The 20621-nt window shown below is 51.2% G+C and overlaps 1 protein-coding gene across 1 annotated transcript in view; it reads left to right on the top strand.

Annotated features, from left to right (window-relative positions):
• The first annotated feature begins 9236 nt into the window (after positions 1–9236).
• The window catches only part of LOC119375907 (unconventional myosin ID-like), a 67323-nt gene continuing 55938 nt past the window's right edge, over positions 9237–20621 (top strand). The window contains exon 1 of the mRNA XM_049411318.1: positions 9237–9546. Within this exon, the coding sequence (XP_049267275.1) occupies positions 9237–9546 (310 nt within the window). The remainder of the gene's footprint in view (positions 9547–20621) is intronic.

The raw sequence follows: 20621 nt of genomic DNA on the forward strand, positions 1-20621 counted from the left end.
CTTAAGGGAGCGACGAGCTCCGCGGAGGTGCACAAGACTTCGCAGTCTAAAAAGGAAAGCAAGCATTCGGCTCAGCAACGGCGCTGCTACCGATGCGACGGCTGGCACGAGGCTGACACCTGCAAATTCAGGACAGCGCAATGCCGTTTTTGTTCCAAAAAGGGCCACATCGAGAACGCCTGCATCTCCAGAAAGAAGAAAAACAAAGAAGGCAACCTCAACGCCCGGCAAGGAACTCACATGGTTAACGCCCAACCTGTGTGCTACGACCTCAAAGACACCGATAGGTGCTACGACCTACCACCAAACGTGGCCATCGAACGCCCCAAAGCTTTCGAGAGAACCCCTAGACTTACGCACCTGGTCAGGGGAAGAACTTGACACCGTCGGTTCGGCACAGGTTCGTGTGCGTTTCAAATCAAAGGACTACGTGCTGCCCCTGCTGGTAATGAAAGGGACTGGGTGCAACCTGCTCGGACGTGACTGGTTCTCAGCACTGAACATCCGTGTTCACGGAATAAACCAGGTCGCCGAACCAAGTCAAGAGATCCAGGAGGTTCTCGCACGCCATCCTGATGTATTTAAGGAAGGTATCGACGGCTACGTGGGTCCATTGGTTCACCTGGACTTGGAAGAAGGTGCCACACCCAAGTTTTGCAAAGCACGTCCAGTACCTCTAGCTTACCAAGAGCCTATGGAGGAAGAGCTCGACCGTCTGCAAAAACAAGGCATCCTGGGGCCGACGCAACACGCCGAAATGGCCACACCTTTGGTGTGGGTGCGCAAAAAGGATGGAACATTTCGCGTTTGTGGAGATTACAGGAGCACAGTTAACGCGGTGGTCAAGAAGACGGCGTACCCACTGCCGACAACTGCGGAGGTGTTCGCAAAGTTGCGCGGTGGGACGACATTTTCGACGTTAGACCTGTACCAGGCCTATCAGCAGCTAAGAGTGGACGACGAGACAGCCGCATTGCTCACCGTCAACACGACCAAAGGACTGTTCAAGGTGAATCGCCTCCCTTTTGGAGTATCCGCTGCACCAGCCATCTTCCAGCGGATGATGGAGACGACACTGGCCGGAATTCAGGGGGTGAGTGTCTACCTTGACGACATTATTGTCAGCGGGAAGGACGTTAAAGAGCATGCGCAACGTCTAGAGGAAGTCCTGTCGAGGCTAAGCGACAAAGGTCTGCGACTCAAGCGAGAGAAATGCCGCTTCGGCATCAGCTCAGTCCAGTTTCTCGGTCATAAAATCGATGCTCAGGGTGTCCACACGACCGAAGAAAAGGTAAAGGCAATTCTCGAGGCGCCAAAACCGACTGACAAGACCTCTCTGCAGGCTTTCTTAGGGCTTCTCGCCTTTTACGATCGTTTTTTGGAGAACAGAGCGACGGTAGCTGCAGAGTTGTATGGGCTTCTCGAGAAGAACACGCCCTGGAAGTGGGAGAAAAAACACCAGGATGCGTTCGAGATGCTTAAGAAGATGATTCGGTCTTCGACAGTCCTTGCGCATTATGACGAAAAGAGGCCTCTCATTCTGTCCGTGGACGCGTCGCCATACGGCATCGGCGCGATTCTCGCTCAAAAGGATGCGTTCGGCCGAGAGGCTCCCATTGCATTCGCGTCACGAACTTTGGGAACCGCTGAGAAAAACTACTCGCAGCTCGATAAAGAGGGCCTTGCGGTAGTTTATGGCGTCAGCCACTTTCACCAATATGTCGCTGGCCGGCACGTGACCGTATTAACGGATCACCAACCGCTCCTAGGCATCATGGGGGAAAAGAAGCAAATCCCTCAGATATTGTCACCGAGGATGACTCGATGGTGTCTGAAATTGGCCACATACGACTACGACTTGGTCTACAGGCCTGGACGCCTGCACCAAAATGCTGACGCGCTCAGCAGGCTGCCACTGCCCGCGCAGGTAGATGAGCCATGCTCCCCGGGAGATGTGCTTATGCTTGCGTCCGCGCCACGTTTCGAGCTGTCACCGCGTCAACTGGCTGAACTGACACGGAGTGACCCACGGTTATCCCGCGTGATGACAGCCATCTCAAAAGGAGAATTACGCCGGTTGCCCAAGCAGGAATTTTCGGCGTTCACAAAGCTTGGACACGAGCTTTCGCTACAGGAAGGCTGCGTTATCCGTGGTGCCAGACTGGTCGTTCCAGAGAAAGCAAGGAAAGACGTGCTCGACTTAGCACATGCAGGTCACAGGGGCGTGGTAGCTATGAAGGCGTGCGCTCGAGGCTATTTTTGGTGGCCCGGTGTCGACAACGACATAGAGCGGGTGGTCAAAAGTTGTGCAACTTGCTGCCAGTACCAGAAAACTCCAACTAAAGCACCAGCTCCCGAGTGGAAACGTGCGACAACACCATGGCACACAATCCACGCGGATTTCGCTGGGCCTGTGGAGGGAAGGATGCTCCTAATTGTAGTGGACGCATACAGCAAGTGGCTCGAAGTGCGCACCATGCGGAACATACAGTCGCCGACACTGATCGAGGAACTGCGAAACCTGTTCGCAACTTTCGGCATTCCCGAAAGGGTGGTCACGGATAACGGCCCGTCCTTTGTTTCTGCGGAAATGGAAGAATTTCTGAAGAAGAATCGGGTGACGCACATCACAAGTGCACCCTATCATCCGGCCACGAATGGGCAAGCCGAAAGAATGGTGTATGAAACGAAACAGGCACTTGCAAAGGATCAGTCAGGTACATTTGCGTGCAGGCTGGCTCGTTTTCAGCTGAAACAGCACACCACCGTTTCAGTAACGACGGGCAAAACGCCAGCTGCACTCATGTTCGGCCGCGAGCTCTCAACGGCACTGACACGCATTCAGCCGCGACCAGCTGAGAGGGTGACCACTGACCACAGCGTTGCTGAGTTGCCAAGAAAGATAGAAATCGGGCAATCGGTCTTTTTCCGCAACTTTGCAGGGAATCCTGCTTGGGTTGGCGGAACCGTGTTAAAGAGACTCGGACATCGATCTTGGCTAATCAAGTCAAGAAGCGGAACGGTTCGTCGGCACCTTGATCACATAAAGCCAGGTGCAGAGGCCTACCCGACAGAAGATTCGCCGCGGAACGATCAAACGAACGGACCAGTAACAAGTGATCAACAAGACACAGTGCCGGCTCCGTACGTGATCTCGCTCCCAGCGGAAGCGCCGCCGCCGCATGATCTGCCCACAACGCCCGACTCCGAGCATAGCGAAGCTGAGGCCGGGCTGGACACTTGTGCGACGCAAGCTCGCGATGACCAACCCAGCGGGTCCGCGCAGCACCAAAGTGCGCCTAGGCCCCAACGTGATCGGCGTCCACCTGACCGATACGGTGACCCCGTCTAAGGGGTAAGGGATGTCGTGTACGCGCACATCAACCGACGCACGGCCACTCCAGAGGTTGTGCCTCGCTTGCCGGTGCTGCCCGACGCGCTCACGCGCATGGCGCCTTCCTCAGACTCTCGTCCCCAGCTCCCTGCATATCGTGTTACGTCTTCTGCCCGCGCTGTAACTTCCTCTGCCTCCTCTCGTCCGCTTCTAAAAGAAAGCAATAAAACAGTCTCCTGCTAGCCGCTGTCTGGTGTGGTTCCTGTGCTGCGGGGCTCCGAACCCCAACATAACAGAAGGAACTGAGATCTCGCCCACCGAGATTTCCGATGAAGCAGGATGGTGCACCATTGCCCCTCGGGAACGACATTCTTCTCAGGGCAAGCACGCTAACCCTAACACTTCAGCAGCCTCCCAAGCCGGTGTTGGAGGCACGAACAAGGCGCAGCGTGACCCGCGCGCACACAAGCAGCAAGTTTTGAAAGCAGGCAAGATACCCGCCCTTCCTCGTGATCACCACAAAGTTGTTATCAGGCCACGGGGCGGCTTGAACGTTGCTGCAGTCGGAATCGTCCGCCTCGCCTCGGCCCTATACAGGGCAGCAAGTGTATCTCCCCAAGACGCCACGGACGACATTATATGTCCAAACATGCAGCAAAACATCATCGTTGTGAGTACACCTCACTCTTCCAATGCTGAACGGTACCGCCGACTCGCCAGCTTTACGCTCGACAACCACCAGTTTGAGGTCCGGGCTTACGAGACTGCGCCAGACTATACAGTCAAGGGAGTCGTCCGAGGTATTCCCCTCGAGGAAGACGCCAATGCCATTCACCTAAATATCGTCAACAAAAGGAACCCAACCGCCTTAGCGGCCAAAAGACTCAGTAGTACCACGTCGGTCATCATCGCCTTCGACCGTGGCCGGGTCCCAACGTGGGTGTACTACGGGGGTGCTATGCTCAGGTGCACCTTGTACAGAAAGCAGATCGACGTGTGCCACCAGTGCGGACGTGTCGGCCATCGCATGGACGTATGCCCGAACCCCCAAGACCGTGTGTGTAGAGGCTGCGGAGCTTCGAACCCAAACCCCAATCATGAATGCACGCCGGCGTGTCGCCTCTGTGGGGGAGCACATCCCACTGCGGACAAGGCCTGCAAGGCTCGGTTCAAGACCCCTTATCTCGTCAAAAAACGACGCGGGGATCGTCGAAGGGCTGCAGCGGAGGCCGCCCTCGAACTGCAGCAGCAGAACTACGACGGAGAGTTCGCACCTGCCTCCCGTTCAAGCTCCCGCTCTCGAAGCCGGGCGCGGTCAGCGGAGTCTCGACCCCGCCAACAGAGCCAGTCTCGGAGCCGGTCCCGGAGCAGAACTCCGGGACCGAGTCATGGCCGTTCGAGTTCGCGGCGTCCGAAGCAAGCCGGTCACCAGGACCCGCACCTACCTGACAAGGTGAGCTTCGCAGATGCAGTTAAGGGCACGCCGAGACGTGAGGCTAAGGGAGCTACTGCCTCGGAACCTAGCAATAAGAGGGACCCCAGAGACGTGGCATTAGAAGCAGTAAAGCGCGAAAACGCGCACTTACGCACGGTAGTTCAACAATTAACACAAGAAATCCGCGATATTAAGCTGTCGATGGCGCAGTCATCTATGGGCCTAGTGCGCTGCAGTTTTGACTGAACAAGTGGCGCCGCCCGCGGCGCGGCGCGTTTCTAGTCAGTCGCGGCTGACAGCGGGTGCGTACGGGCGGAACTATAGCAACTCGAAAGGACGAAGCTGAATCGCGGTCAAACAGGTGTGCAACTATGTATTGTGGCGTGTATCGCTGTCGCAACAGCTACAGAAACACTGTCGTTAAGCTGCCAGAAATAAAATATATGGATTTATATGGAAGGCTCACGAGAACGAGCGATGGCAGCGTCGGATAAGGGCGGTGCGACGTGCGAGATAAACAGACGCTCTTAATTTTTTAATGCTTTCCTTGCTATTACAGCGCATATTTGCTCGTTGTGGTCATAAAGACTGCCTTCTTTTAGCCCCGATGGAGGTCTTAGGCAGCTCGTGAAGCACCGAAACCGCATATGCAGTGCCCACTTCTTGCGCAATGATGAGAGAAGCTCGAAAGCCCTGCATTCTGCCTGTGTGTTCCGACACGTTTTCCTGCGTGCTATGGGAAAGGTGACAGCGTGACCCTGCGACGAAGCGTTAAACATCCTCGTATCTAGAAGGGGACGCGGCGATGGCCAGAACCACGCGCATGACAGGTCTGTGCAGGATGTGTGCTCGCACTTGTTGACAAACATATACAAGGCGGCGACGAGCTTACATACACCATCTTCAGCGTCCACCCTTGCATCTGCACCTTGCTCCCACAATGTGCAATTGGGTCTATAGACAGCCGGGAAAATGTGCAGAAATCATTGAAAAGTCCGAAGGGAACGAGCCAGCGTAAAAAAAAAAGTGAGAGGAACGAACGTTTCTTCTCTTGCTTAGCCCGAACACCAACTAACACACGCAGACTGATTAATAGCGAGAAGCCCTGCTGAATAGCGAGAATGGATGGAAAAGTCAAAGGTTGCTCTTCGCGTAATGGATGAGGGAAGAAAAAGCACGTGCCGAGCGTTGGCGATGTTGCTGGATGGAGGCGCATCTTCGTCACAATGCCTTTAATTTAATGTAAATATTGGAAGACCTTGATAAAACTTTGATGACCTGAAGGTGGACGTCCTAGTCGACGCTCTTCACACACTTGCAACTGACTTCGAAGGGCCCCTTTGCTGACACAGTTTGCTCCCTGACGCCGCAAACATGGTTAGCGGCGTAAAGATGACTGCCGTGAAGAAGACTGCTTTTATTTTAAATAACTTTCTACGTATTCAGTTCCGCGGAATCGACACAATCACGCGCGCTGCTCGTTCCGCAATGCCATTGCTCTGCTCACACAGAGCGGCATTCGCAACATGGCACGACGGGATCACGCGCGCGGCCGCTACTCGCGGCGCTGACTGTCCTAGCGCCGCAGCGCCACCATAGCAGCTGTCGAGGCCTATACCTAAGCCTACTTCTCTCCAAACTCCCGTCGCGAACGGTAACGACAGAGATGCGCCGCCCGCAAAGAAACGTGCGGCAGCCAGCTCCGAACCTGAACGGCACGACAAGCTCGAAGCCACAGTAAGAAATTGCCGCAAAGAACAAGTCACAGTATGTGAATGGCGGAAAGAACAAGAAGAAATGAGGAAGCTACTCGCTGACATTCAAAGTGCGATCCGCAACATCGGCGTTGCGGTCAACAACCTCACTGCCCGCACAGACAGGGTTGAATCCCATATAGACAGAATCGAGACTCACTAGGCCTTCGCCCAGGCACGTCGATTATGCCTACTGCGGCCCTAACGTCATTCACAATAGCGCTATCTCTGATAGCGCACACGCACAGGCCCGCCCCACTAATGGGCTCGTGGTGTGGCAGTGGAACTGTCGGGGCTTCTCTAAGAAGCAACCACGTACTGCTGCAACAATACGTCCGACACGCGCAACCCAAATAATGATACAACAGGGGCGTAGCCAAGGGGGGGGGGGGTTCAAACCCCCCCCCCCGAAATTTTTCAGTTTTGCTTGCGTATATAGGCACACACACATACAAACGCACGCACGAACATACATAAAGTATGGTTGAACCCCCCCCCCCCCCCGAAAAAAATTTCTGGCTACGCCCCTGAAACAGTAGGTACCATACCAAAGATTCCAGGTTTCACTACATACGCCTCGCCGATTCCCGTTGATCGTGGACTTGCAATTTTAACGCGGAAAGGATTGTAGTTCAAGAACACTCCGTACGCGGCACACATGCGGAACATATGCTCGTAGAGCTCCTTCCCAACAGGACACGCAAGTGCAGTGTATTTCTCCTCAACGTGTATAGTAATCCGGCTCACTCGCGGAGTCGCTTCCTCTCCCTCTTTCGGGGTGCGCTGGCCTTGGCGGGTGTGCAGCCCTTTATGGTGGGAGGAGACTTTAATGCCCCGAACGAAGCTTGGGGCTATGGCTACACTACAGCCAAAGGCCGACGCCTGTGGCAGGACTTGCATGATGCAGAGCTGACGCTTAGTACCGAACCCATGGCGCCGTCCCGCACGGGCATATCAACAGCACGGGATACGACGCCGGACATGACGGCGGTCCGAAACATTCCTCAAGCACAGTGGCGCAATACCTTTGAAGGTCTCGTTGATGACCATATGATTATAGAAACACGACTTCCTCCGGAGGGTACACCTCCTTCCCACAAGCAATTCAAGTGGACGGACTGGAACAAATTCCGGAAGCATCGAGCTGAACAACGAGATGAGGAGGCCATCGATGACATCGAGGTATGGATGGAAACCCTCAATGGCGACGTGAACAGGGCGACATAGACGGTCGCGCCCGAAGTCCAGGTTGAGAAGATCGACAGCCGACTAGCCCACCTCTGGGAAGCCAAGACATCACTACACGCAAGATGGAAGAAGCAACGGCACAACCGAAAGCTTCGTAAGATCGCACAGATCAGTCGTCAGCTTGAAGAGCATTGCCGGACCTTAAACCGCCAGCAGTGGTACGACATCTGCAACGCAGTCGACGGGCAGCTGCACAATGGCAGCACGTGGCGTCTCCTCCGTCATCTCTTGGGGGAAACGCAGAGCAAGTCGGCCCAGCGTTCCAACTTGCAGCGCCTTTTGCACAAGGAACGGGCTACCGCGACTGATCGACAGGTCGTGACACGCCTGCTAGACAAGTACTTCCCTCGACGAGCCGATGTTCAGCACGGCGATTACACTGGTGAGCCAAATGCGACGCTGGATGAAGAATTTCATGAATCAGAGATCCGCGCAGCACTCCACCACCTTAATGGCAAATCAGCACCTGGTCCCGACAAGGTCACAAATAAGACTCTACGAAACCTCGATGATGTATCGATCAGCGCTCTTACGACATACATCAACAACTGCTGGCGAGAGGGTCGCCTCCCAGAGGCCTGGAAACGATCTAAGGCAGTGCTGATACCGAAGCCAGGCAAGCCGTCTAGCCTCGATCACCTGCGGCCCATTTCGCTCACATCCTGCGTTGGCAAGGTGATGGAGCACGCGTTCCTCACCCGTATCAACAGCCACCTCGAGGACACAGGAGCCTACCCGCCCACTATGGTAGGCTTCCGATCCCACCTCTCCACACAAGACATCATGCTTCAGCTCTACCATCAGATCATCAACGACCCAACTAGTGGCACCCGAGCCATCCTCGGCCTGGACCTGGAAAAGGCGTTCGACAATGTAGCACATGAAGCAATCTTGCGCCGAATTAACAAGCTCAACCTGGGCGAGCGAAGCTACAACTACATCAGAGACTTCCTGTCGCGCCGCACAGTCACCCTCACTGCAGTTGACACCATGACATCCGACGAACATACCCTAGGAAGCGCCGGCACTCCTCAAGGGTCGGTAATATCCCCGCTCCTTTTCAACCTCGTGATGATGGGTCTCCCGGTCCGCCTTGGCGAGATTGACGGCCTCCATCACGCCTTGCAGACGACATCACCCTGTGGGTCGACAAGGGAAGTGACGGGCAGATAGAATGTACCTTACAAGCAGCAGTCTCTGCAGTAGAGGACTACCTCCAAGACACGGGCCTCCGAATATCGCCACTCAAATCGGAGCTGCTAATCTACCGCCCGCGCCGCCGGTCCAGGCCTACCGGTGAACCGCGCCAATGTGAATTAATACAGTTGTATACGCAGGACGGCTCCTGCATTCCCCGAGTTCCGAAGATACGGGTCCTTGGCATGCATATAGCAGCCAACGGGTCAAAGGCAAGGTTACAGCGGCCACCCGCCTTATCAAACGAATTACAAACAAGCACACGGGGATGAAGGAGGACAGCGTCATGCGCCTCATACACTCATTCGTAATCAGTCATGTTACTTATGTGGCTGTCTTCCACAACTGGACTGTCACTGAAAGGGAGAAACTGAATACCCTTATACGCAAGACATACAAGATCGCCCTCGGCCTGCCGGAGTCCACGAGTACCACTCGTCTGCTACAGCTGGGGGTGTACAACACGCTTGAGGAAATAGCGGATGCGCAAAGAGTCTCGCAACTCGAACGCATGTCCCTGACAGCCATGGGTCGTTACATCCTGCAGAAGCTCGGCCTGAATTACCACGTCCAACACGGTCAGAAACAAGCCATTCCACACGACATCGGCGATACGCTAATAGTTGCCCTCTTCCTCGAAATATGCACCCCGAACATAACGGGGGCCGACGCCAGGCTCGTGCAAAGACACTGCTGCGCTCCTTCGGTGGGGAGAGGACTGCGCGATTCGTGGACGCGGCAGAATATGCAAACAAACACCGGTTCACGGTGGTAGTCGTAGACGTTAATTCCCGGCTTACGCACGCGTGTAGTGTCAGCACGAAATACCCAGACACAGCGGAAGAGGTTGCGATTGCGCTTGCGCTTACCGATCCCATCTGCGAAGCTGTTCTTAGCGACTCACAAACCGCAGTCCGTAAATACGCGCGGGGGCGCATTTCCCCAGAAGCTCTCCAGATCCTAAGGAAGGCTGGTCGACAGCAGTTCAACAGCACCGATATCCTATGGTTCCCAGCACACGTCACCATCCCCACCGACGAGGGCCCCCCTAATTCGAACGAGGTGGCACACCGCTATGCACGAGAAATGACCCGCCGCGCAGAGTCGGATACCGCCCCGTCGAGTTCGGACCTCCTGCTTCAAAACACGCGAGAACGCTTGGTCAGGTACAATGACATCACCAAGCACTACCAGTTAGGCAGGCGGATATTGCCCCCACCTCACCCCAAGCTAAAACGACGCCAGGCAATCGTTTGGCGACAGCTGCAAACACACACCTTCCCCAGTCCGGTGCGATTGCGGCACATTTTCCCTGCCCAGTACCCGAATGGTACTTGTAAATTATGCCAGACAACCAGAGCGACGCTCCCACACATGTTATGGGAGTGCCCTGTCACAGCAGCTCAGATGGCAGTAGCTCTGGATGCTCTCGCGTCGAAGTGGGCAGCCGCACTGCGCAGCTCCAACTTCAAGACACAAGAGTGGGCAGTCCAGCGGGCCCGCGAGGCGGCGTTGAGGCAAGGCCTCGAAGAACTGCGAGGGTTCTGCTAGAGGACGGACGTGTTTTTCGTGGGCTCCGGAATGACAGCGTCAGATAAGATTTTTTTTTTTGCATGATTCGAGCTTGTTTTTTTAGTTATATGAGTACATAAGCCACTAGATTGAAGCTTTGAAGCATAATAGGGCTTACAATTTTGTACTTTTTCCTGTGTGACAGTCGCCTGGGGTTTTTTTTTTTTTCGGTCACCACGTGTCTGAAAGGCACACATGTGCTTTGAAGTATAGCATACTTGCGGAGTTTTGCAGGGGCGTAGCCAAGGGGGGGGGGGGGTTCAACCCCCCCCCCCCCCGAAATTTTTCAGTTTTGCTTGCCTATATATATACACGTACACATCAATCGCACGCACAAACATACATAAAGTATGGTTGAACCCCCCCCCCCCCAAAAAAAAAAATTTCTGGCTACGCCCCTGGAGTTTTGTGATACCATTTGACTTTAAGTGTATCTAATCCGCCGTGTGAACGATCTAGCCATGGTCAAAAAGACCGTAAAATGTTCAGGGTGCGGAATGGGATGGAAAATAGAGGTTTGTACGGATGAGAAGACAGAGGGAGCTGACGCCAAGTGTATGCAATGCGAGTTAGAGGCGAAAATGGAAATAATGATGGCTGCCCAGAATAAGCTCATGGTAAGAATCGCCGAGCTGGAGATCGCGTTGGCGACAGAGCGGGAAAAAACGATGGCTATATGGGGGAAAGGCTTAAGTCAGCCGAGGAGGGGTTAGCAAAGGTAGTCATGGTGAACAAAGAAGCAAGCGACAGCGGGAACAGCGGGGCATCGACCCCCACAGTGGTAGACTCGAAGGGGGAAACAGGTTTGGAAAAGACAGGTGCAAGGGTCACAGGACCCAGCTTCCGCGAAGTAGTTTTGGGAAGGGGAGGGGACAAAGCAGCAGTGGCACGCGCTAGTAACCGAGGCAGTGGCCAGGTGCGGGACGGTCCAGCAGAAGAGTCGGAGCACGTGATAATCGCCGGGGACTCGAATTTAGTTAGATGCGAAGAAGCAGTCAAGGAAAGGGTGAGAGGCGACAAACGAGTTTTAATAGGGAAGTTCCCGGGACATAGGCTGGGATCAGTGATGAGACGAGCTAGCGCAAAACTCGCAACTAAGGCTAATGGACGTAACCTCGTGATAATCGCGGGAGGTCTAAACGACGTCTTGAATGAAGAATCAGCCGAACTAGCGACCACATTGGCGAAAGGGGTCGAGGACATGCGCGCCATTTCCTCTCAGGTGCAGATAGTGGTATGCACAATACCGGAAGTACCAGTGAGAGATATCAACTTGCAAAGAGCTGTTGTCGACGCAAACAAAGAGATATGGCGAATTAGTCGAGAGAAGGGCTTCGAGGTAGTGGATATAAACAGGGAGGTGCACAGGTGGGGCGGTTTCCAAAGAGACAGAATTCACTTCGATAAGAGGCTTGGTCATGAGGTGGGCTGGCGACTGGCAGGACGCGCAGTAGCTTTTTTGGGGGGCACGCGGGCCCTTCGGTGCCCACGGTAGCTTGTAATGAGGAAAACAACCAGGGGGACTCTTTGACAGGCAGTATAGCGAAAAACCAGAGAAAAGGTAAAAGAAGGGAGAAGGCGCGTGTTGCAATTAGTTACATAAACATGCAGGGTGGCAGAAAAAAGGCAAAATGGTTAGAGATTGAGGAACAGTTAAGCAAGGAACAGATAGGTGTTTATGCGGTTACAGAAACACACCTTAGAGACTTGGAAGAGCCACCACATATTGACAATTATATTTGGGAAGGATGTAACAGGATCACCTCAGAAAGGAGAGGTGGGGGTGTTGGAATGCTAATTCATAGCAGAACAAAATTGGATAGAGTGAAACAAACGTGTTCAGAGCACATGTGGGTTTCGGGCACAGTAGGTGGAAAGAAAACGTGGCTAGGTGTAGCTTACTTGTGGACAGGCAATAACTGCAGAGAAAAGAATCTGGAGATAGTGAAATGCATAAGCACCGATATTAAAGAATTTGGTCATGATGCCGAAATAATCCTTCTAGGGGACATGAACGCTCACATTCATGACCTTGACGGATATTCAGACACCAATGGCAAGTTATTGCTAGATCTCTGCGAGCAACGTAGTCTTGAGATAGTTAACGCGGGGCCTAAGTGTGAGGGGCGGATCACGTGGGAAGTCGGAAACCGGCAATCGAGCATTGATTATTGTCTCATGACAGAAGGAATATATGACAAACTTGGAGAGATGAGAATAGACGAGGAAGGCGTTAACAGCTTGGGTAGTGATCATAAACGCATAATATTACAAATGGGATATAAAACTGAAAATAAGAACATAGAATCAAAGTTTGGCAGCTTGTATCTAAATGACAAACAAATAACAAATATAGCCGCAAGAGTCGAGGAAAAGGTAGACGAACTACCAGGCAAAGACTGGAAGTATAGTGAGCTGCTACATGTAATCACGAAAGAAATGGAAAAAGAGAAGAAAACTATTTGTTGGAAAGGAAAGAGAAAGCCAAAAAGTTGGTGGAACAAAGAAATCCGGGAGGCGATCGAGAAGCGACGTGAGGCATCACGGGAGCACAGACAAGCAAAAAAGGAGAAGCGGCCACAGGACGAACTCAACCAAATATGGGAAATATATTTAGAGCAAAAATCCATTGTGCAGAAATTAGTCGAGGCAAAAATTAAAGGTGAAAGTGAACGCTGGATGACAGAGATTCGCGAAAAGAAGAAGGCCGCGCCTAGGATGTTTTGGAGCCACCTAAAAGCGCTGTGTAGGAAGTCTGTCACAATGCAACAACATATGGTAGATGAAGGAGGAAATCAATTGGAAGGGTATGAAGCGCTAGGTTACATCCGAAAGATAACAGCTGATTCGTTTAAAAAGGTCGCCCTGGGGATTCCCCCAGTGAGTAAAAGTACGCAAAGGAGTGCAACCGACGAAGATGTAGTACTAGAGAATTTCAATTGGAAGAAGGCCGAAGGAAAAATTCCTAAGCGCACTACTCCGGGCTTAGATGGGGTTCCCGTCAGCCTCATTAACGAACTCGGACATAAAACTAAAGAAGCACTGCTGAAAGCCGTACAAAAGTGCTTACAGGAGAGGGAAATACCAGACAGTTGGCGAAAAAGTAGAATGAACTTAATCTATAAAGGCAAGGGAGAAAAGGATAACATTCGCTCGTATAGACCGCTAACCATTACATCGGTGCTATACAGGTTGGCGATGCAGGCAGTAAAATTAAAAATAGAAGCGTGGGTAGAACAAAATGATATTTTGGGAGAACTTCAGAATGGATTTCGAATTGACAGGCGGTTAGACGATAATCTGTTTGTTCTTACCCAGTGTATAGAAATATCGAAAATAGAAAACAGGCCCTTATACGTAGCTTATCTAGATATTACCGGGGCGTATGACAACGTTAATCAGGAAATTTTGTGGGATATACTGAAAGAAGTGGGCATAGGTGACGACTGTATACAGCTTTTGAGGGAAATATACCGAGAAAATACAGTTTGTATAGAATGGGAAGGAATAAGTAGCAAGGACAGCATTGAAATTAGCAAGGGGCTGAGACAGGGATGTCCTTTGTCCCCGCTGTTATTCATGCTGTACATGGTGAGGATGGAAAAAGCGCTAGAAGGTAGCAACATTGGATTTAATTTGTCACACAAGCAGGTCGGCACGATGGTTGAGCAGAAGCTTCCAGGTCTATTTTATGCTGATGATATTGTCTTATTTGCGGACAGTCAAGATGACAGCGACTGGCAGATATATGCGGAAGGGAATGTGAGGCTCTAGGACTAGGATTTAGTGCAACAAAATGTGGATTGATGGTATTCAATGATCACGAAGACCATGTGGTCTTTATACAGGGCCAAAAAATACCGAGGGTAAGCGAGTACAAGTACCTCGGAGTATGGGTAAATGAGGGGGATATATATATGGAGGTACAAGAGAAAGCATCGGTAGCAAAGGGAAAGAGGAATGCTGCAATTATGAAGCACAGAGCTTTATGGGGATACAATAGGTACGATGTGCTTCGAGGGCTGTGGAAGGGTGTGATGGTCCCGGGGCCTACATTTGGGAACACAGTAGTGTGCATGAAGTCAGAGGTACAATCAGGAATGGATGTAAATCAAAGGACGGTGGGCCGCCTCGCGTTGGGCGCTCACGGGAAGACGACAAATGAGGCTGTAAAGGGTGATATGGGATGGACAGGCTTTGAAGTGAGGGAAGCTCAGAGCAAAATGAGATTCGAAGAGAGGCTGAGGAAAATGAAGAACAGTAGATGGGCAGAGAAGGTTTTCGGGTATTTGTATAGAAAAAGCGTTGACACGCAGTGGAGAAAAAGAACTAGGAGGCTCACCAGTAAATATACGGCTAGCAGTGCGGGCGATATGGCAACAAGGAGCATTAAGCGGAAGGTCAGAGAGGCGGAGAGGACTTATTGGATGGCAGCGATGGAAAAGAAGCCGGCTCTGAGTAACTACCGAAAGGGAAAAAACGAAATAAGGAGGGAAAGGTTTTATGATAATTCAAGGGGAAGCGCTTTACTGTTGGAAGCAAGGTCGGGCTGCCTTAGAACGCGTAGTTATAAAGCGAGATTCAGTAACGAAGAAGAACCATGTACATGCTGCGGGGGAACTAAGGAAACGATGGAACATGTACTGATTGAATGTGGCGATATTCACCCAGGTATACGTGTGGGCACGAGTCTACATGACGCCTTGGGTTTTAGGGACAACAATGGAAAGCTGCACACGTCCGCGATAGAAATAAGTAAGAGACGGTTAGAGTATTGGTGGCAGAAAAGTAGAGATAAAGAACAAAAATAAATAATGGGGGAAAAATAAGGTCATTCTGCCTTAAGAGGCAGAGAGATGGACCGTGAATTTATATTTTTTTGGTATAATACCATAGATTTAATCAATGTAGATAAGGTATTAGGCCAACATGAAACAAGGAAGCCCCCCCCCCCCCTTTTTTTTTTTTCTTCGAGCCTGGTAGCAGACATGTCACCGCCCCGTTTTAAAGGGGACGCTCATAGCATCCATCCATCCATCCATCCGAAGTCCCCTCATGGGAGACCTGAGCCCGGGTTATTAAACATCGCCGGACTTTCAATAAAGTTGTTTCCATCCATGAGAGAGAACTAGAAATCACTCCATGTAATTATCAGAAGCCAATCTTAAGGGTTTGCGTGCTGCGTGCGCGAGAACCGTTCGCACAACTCAAAAGCGCACAGCGACCGCTGTGTTTTAATTTCACCATTCTTAAAATTCTCTGAAATATCCCATAGATTCCTATTTTTCCTGTCTTCCAAAACGACGGCTGAAAATTTCCTGCGCGGAACATCGCTGGTTTTCTGCCCGGAATCGCAACCATCAGAGCGCTATCGGTCGGCATGAAGGGGGTGCCCAACACAGCTTCGCTGGTCAGCCACCTTCACAGGTCTTGACGGCGATGTTGCTAGTACAGTACAGTTGTAAATAATTTGTGTTTACGCATAAGCCTGGATATACTGTACACACGAAAACGATTTGACAGTCACTTATACAGAAAAGAGGAATAAGAAGAAACCACTCACCGACGCTCGGATTACGCAGAGCACCGATGAAACGTGCGAAGCCAGGGAAAGCCAGGGACAGGGCGCCAGGACCAAAGGCGCAAGAACCAACGGTCACTTGGCTCGACAGAATTCAAACACGGCGAAGTAACCCCACAAGCAACAGGCCTCTCCTGCCCAGTGCCCGGGTATGGTCCCTTGAATACTGGCTAGTCTACCGTCCGCATGGCGCGCCGTATGGGGAAGGGTTGACGCTTTCTAAATGACCCCGCAGGGGGCGCTGCGCGCTTTCGGAATGTCACCCGCTCATTGCTCTCGCCTGCTTGTTCGTTGTGTTGTGTTGTGGTGCTGCGGATTGTCCGTTGTGACACTACGACCACAACTGCAACGGCGTGTTTGCTGGACTACGTGGACCTCACCTGATCAATCTGGGGCCGGGAACGAATGACAATCCAACTGCAGCAGAATTTTTAGTGATAGTTCGCTAGCATTTTATAACATTGCAAAACCACATAAATCAGGAAATTGTGCCCCAGAAGTTATCGCTGCTCCGACTTCTTTTCCTGAGGTACAAACGGAAAGCAAGATTGCTGTACTGGATAATTTGATTGATGGAGGAATGTTTGGTGATGCTCAACATGCACTGCAAGCGCTTTGCGCAATATCAGTTCGTCGGACCACGCGTCTTCTGTGACGGCAAAAAGCCATGAAATGCTTATTTATGGTGTGGCAGGGTACACAGTAAGAAAGATCCTGAGGAAGACTTCCTGTAATGAGTGTACATTGCTGCTCTCTGTGGAAAAGCGCGATGCTGTGGATCATTCTTCTGAATCCACACCAAATTTCCACAATTGAGGTTTGATGTACCCTTCGGGCTCTCTTAAAGATATTATAACCGTCCTTGAGAACAGCTTCACGACATTTTTCAGCGTAAATAAGCTACACGAGCAAAGATGACTCGATCTTAAGGGCTCGTTTTTGTGTGTGTGTGTGAAACACACTATTTAATGAGAATTCTAACAGACAATAATGCCATGGAAAGTGTACGGGATGTTATTTGTAGTAATTAGGATATAAATGTGAAGAAAGTAAAGTGGACGAAAAGATAACTTGCCGCCGGCAGGGACTTTTCTTCACATTTATATCCTAATTACTACAAATAACATCCCGTATAGTTTCCCCGGCATTATTGTCTGTTAGTTCTCATTAAATAGTGTGCTACACGAGCAAAGCATTCTCGACTTTGCCGATTTAATTACGTGGGTACAGCTGCCTGCACTAACATGCACAGAGCATGCACAGCAAATTACTTGCCAAATAGTGAAGTTTTACATTCTTCTACGGCTGCGCTTTTTTGTGAAGGCCCACTAACAATGAGAGAACAACAAAAAAAGAGCAGCTGAAGCATTTGAAAATGAGAAGATGTAAATAATTTCCCTACCTGTGCAACTCTTCATATTTATTTGCCTTCATAACCACTTTCGTTTCCCTGTTTTAGTTTTTTTTTTTTTGATGCTCATGCCAATAAAATATTTGGAAAAAAAAGTAAACTGGTTCTTTCAATGTCAGTTGGTGCCGTTCCACCTGCGAAACAACCTACACACGTACTACCATGCATTCCATTGATACATGTGCCTCGGCAAAGCAAGCCTTTGCGCACGAAAGCACGTGAGAACTTGTTAATCGAACCGGTTAGTATTTGCCATGGGCACAATTACGCTGCAGCAAAAAAAAAATATTGCAAGAAGTGGTCTAGCTGAACTATGCTGAACGTGCGCCCGCGCTTCGTCGACACGCAGCTGGCCGGCGGAGCGCCGCTCCCCAGCATGAGGACTGCTCGAAGCGCCACCACCCGCATCATTCGGTAAGCGTGCTCGCTCTCCTCCGCGGACGGCAGACTAGCCAATATTCTAGGGACCCTAGCCCGGGGACACTAGGCGCGACAGCACACGTGCGGGAGGTGTCGTTGTCTTGGCGAGACGCCGCGTTGTCGCGCGCGAGAGCAGTAGGAGATATGTCAGCCTCTTTTTCGTCACTTGAGCTGGTGTACTGGTGCAGCATTAAGACGCCGCGTTTGCAGTCTCCTTCGTCTGAGGCTCCGAGCTAATCACGTTTGACAGGCGGCTAGAAAGCAGCAGAGCGCGAAACGGTTGAGAGCCAGAAATACCGCGAACTATCGAATCGATTTTTTTAAACTTCTATGGAACTGGTTGTAAAAGATTTACTCCGACTTCACTCAACAATTATTAAGGAAATGGCTTAGACAGAAAAGGGCGGTGGCATCCCTTTATCCCTCCCTTGACCACGGCGGCCAACCAGAGTGTAAGTACTAGGCCACAGCCCACCGGGCAGGGCCTAAACGGAAAACCAAGATATTACGAAAAACAACGGCTTTCCTTCTTTCTCGTCAACACGTGGCCACGCACAATGTCAGGAGCCGACGCCATGTGCGGAATTTATTGCTCACACATTCCGCGCTGCAGCGGCATCGTCGGCCAGCAAAAGTGCCGTCGCCGCCAACTTGGCGCGAACAAGGCTACTGGTTTCGCCTGTGCAGCGTGTTCCCGTTGCTGGTCGGTGTGATCAAACAGCGCCGCCTGCGCTTCAGACCCTCGCAGTGGGGTCTGTCTACTGGCCGGAAGCGGTGCCTTCTCGGAGTTCAAAAACAAGACCGCGGCGGCCGTGGTCCAGATCTCAGACCAGAGGGGAGGCGGCGCGCAACTGCTCGCGTGGCGCCATCGCAGTCGGCACAACTGCTTGCAATGCACTCCCACGGCCGCTGGATAAAAAGCGTGGTACGGTCCGACCGTAGCCGTGGCACTCCAAACACAGCGGGAGGTGTCCGCTCCGAAATCCGACCCCTCTCGGCATTCTGCGACCTCGCGGTTCGCCCCTTGGTGCGAAGCCGCTCTCGCCCCCAGCACTCAACACAAAAAGAAAAGCTGAGCGGCCGCAGTCGGCGAGCGAAAGAGACAGGGCATTCTAACCTGAAAACGTAAACACGTCGGCATCCTTAGGGCGCACCACCATATGCGGCCTTACAACTTACAAGGAGTATTTTCTCTCCTTCGTTCACGAGCCAGCGTCGTCGCTTTGTTCAGGTCGCAGCTGTGCCCTGTTGTCTAGCAGTGTTGAACCAGCTCCGTCGTAGACCTTGTTGATGACACCGCTCTGATAGTCCGCAGGTGTGCGGACCTGACGCAGCGATACTCAGATTGAGTGGAGTAAACCTTCATTCAGTGCACATAATAAAATAATAATAATATCTGGGGTTTAACGTCCCAAAACCACCATATGGATATGTACTTGAACTGGTATAGCGCATTACGGGGAAGAAGAAACGGCCGGGCAGACCGACACAAGAGGACAGAGCGCTAACTTCCAACTGAGCTTTATTGTGAAAATGCATCAAATATGTAGACTTGCGCAAGCATACAAAAAACACCCTAACGCAACGCCAAGATTAGGCACACCATCGCACCGTCACACGCCACAGATTCATAGACGGTTTCCTTGATTAAGGAAGGCCACTTCATGTTCAGATAAAGCCAACGAAGGGGCGTTGATGCATCTGATGCCAGCTCTTGCTATACAATGCGCTTCAATAATCTCTCGAGTGATTTGTGACGGGTGCTTTCTAAGTACTTCACATTGATCAAACATAGGGGAGCATCCACAATCGCGGCAGTGAATTCCAATGTGGCCCTGAACTGCTTTGTGAACATTATAATGGTGCTCTTTTAGCCTTTCATTAAGGCAGCGCCCCGTTTGGCCGATATACCTCTTACCACATGAGAGTGGTATCCAGTAAACCACCCCCACTTCACACGGCACAAACCGAGTTTTGTGCTTAGTTGAACAAACAGTGGGGCGTGATTTGAGGGGATTGACTGCTTTGCAAAGCCGCTGTAACTTATCAGGCGCCGAAAACACCACTTTCACACTAACCTTCTCCCCTATCTTTTTTAGTCGGTGGGAAATGTCATGCACATAGGGTAAAACCACGGGTCTTTTTCGGTCGTTAGATTCCGGCTGAGCCTCGGAGTTGCAGTCTTTCTTCATCTGTTTTAATAGCTTTTCAGCTATAGATGCCAGTAGGATAGCTGGGTACCCGGCACTCAAAAACATTTCAGCTTGAGCTGCAAAGCTGCGCCGCATGACATGATGGCATGATTTCCTAAGGGGGTTAATGAGACAAAGATTTGTGATGCTTCGCTTAACTAACTTGGAATGGGAAGAGTCATAGGGTAAAAGAGGTTTTCCAGTTCTAGGTTCATATAGCCAGCACACATGGTCATGTGAAAAAATCAAATTCAAATCTAAAAAGCGTAAGCTGTTGTCAATTGGCATCTCATGAGTCAATAAAAGCGGTTTAAAACATCCATTAAAAGTCATTACAATATCGTCGGTTAGGTGCTGGCAGGTAGCGTCACTGCAGTCGATGAAAATCAAAAAGTCGTCTACGTAACGACATACTTTGGCGACAATATTTTGGTCAAGCATGCTCATCAGCAATCGGTCATGATATGCAAGGTATAT

Source organism: Rhipicephalus sanguineus, unplaced genomic scaffold (assembly GCF_013339695.2).
Source record: "Rhipicephalus sanguineus isolate Rsan-2018 unplaced genomic scaffold, BIME_Rsan_1.4 Seq1012, whole genome shotgun sequence".
In the NCBI taxonomy this organism is placed as follows: domain Eukaryota; kingdom Metazoa; phylum Arthropoda; class Arachnida; order Ixodida; family Ixodidae; genus Rhipicephalus; species Rhipicephalus sanguineus.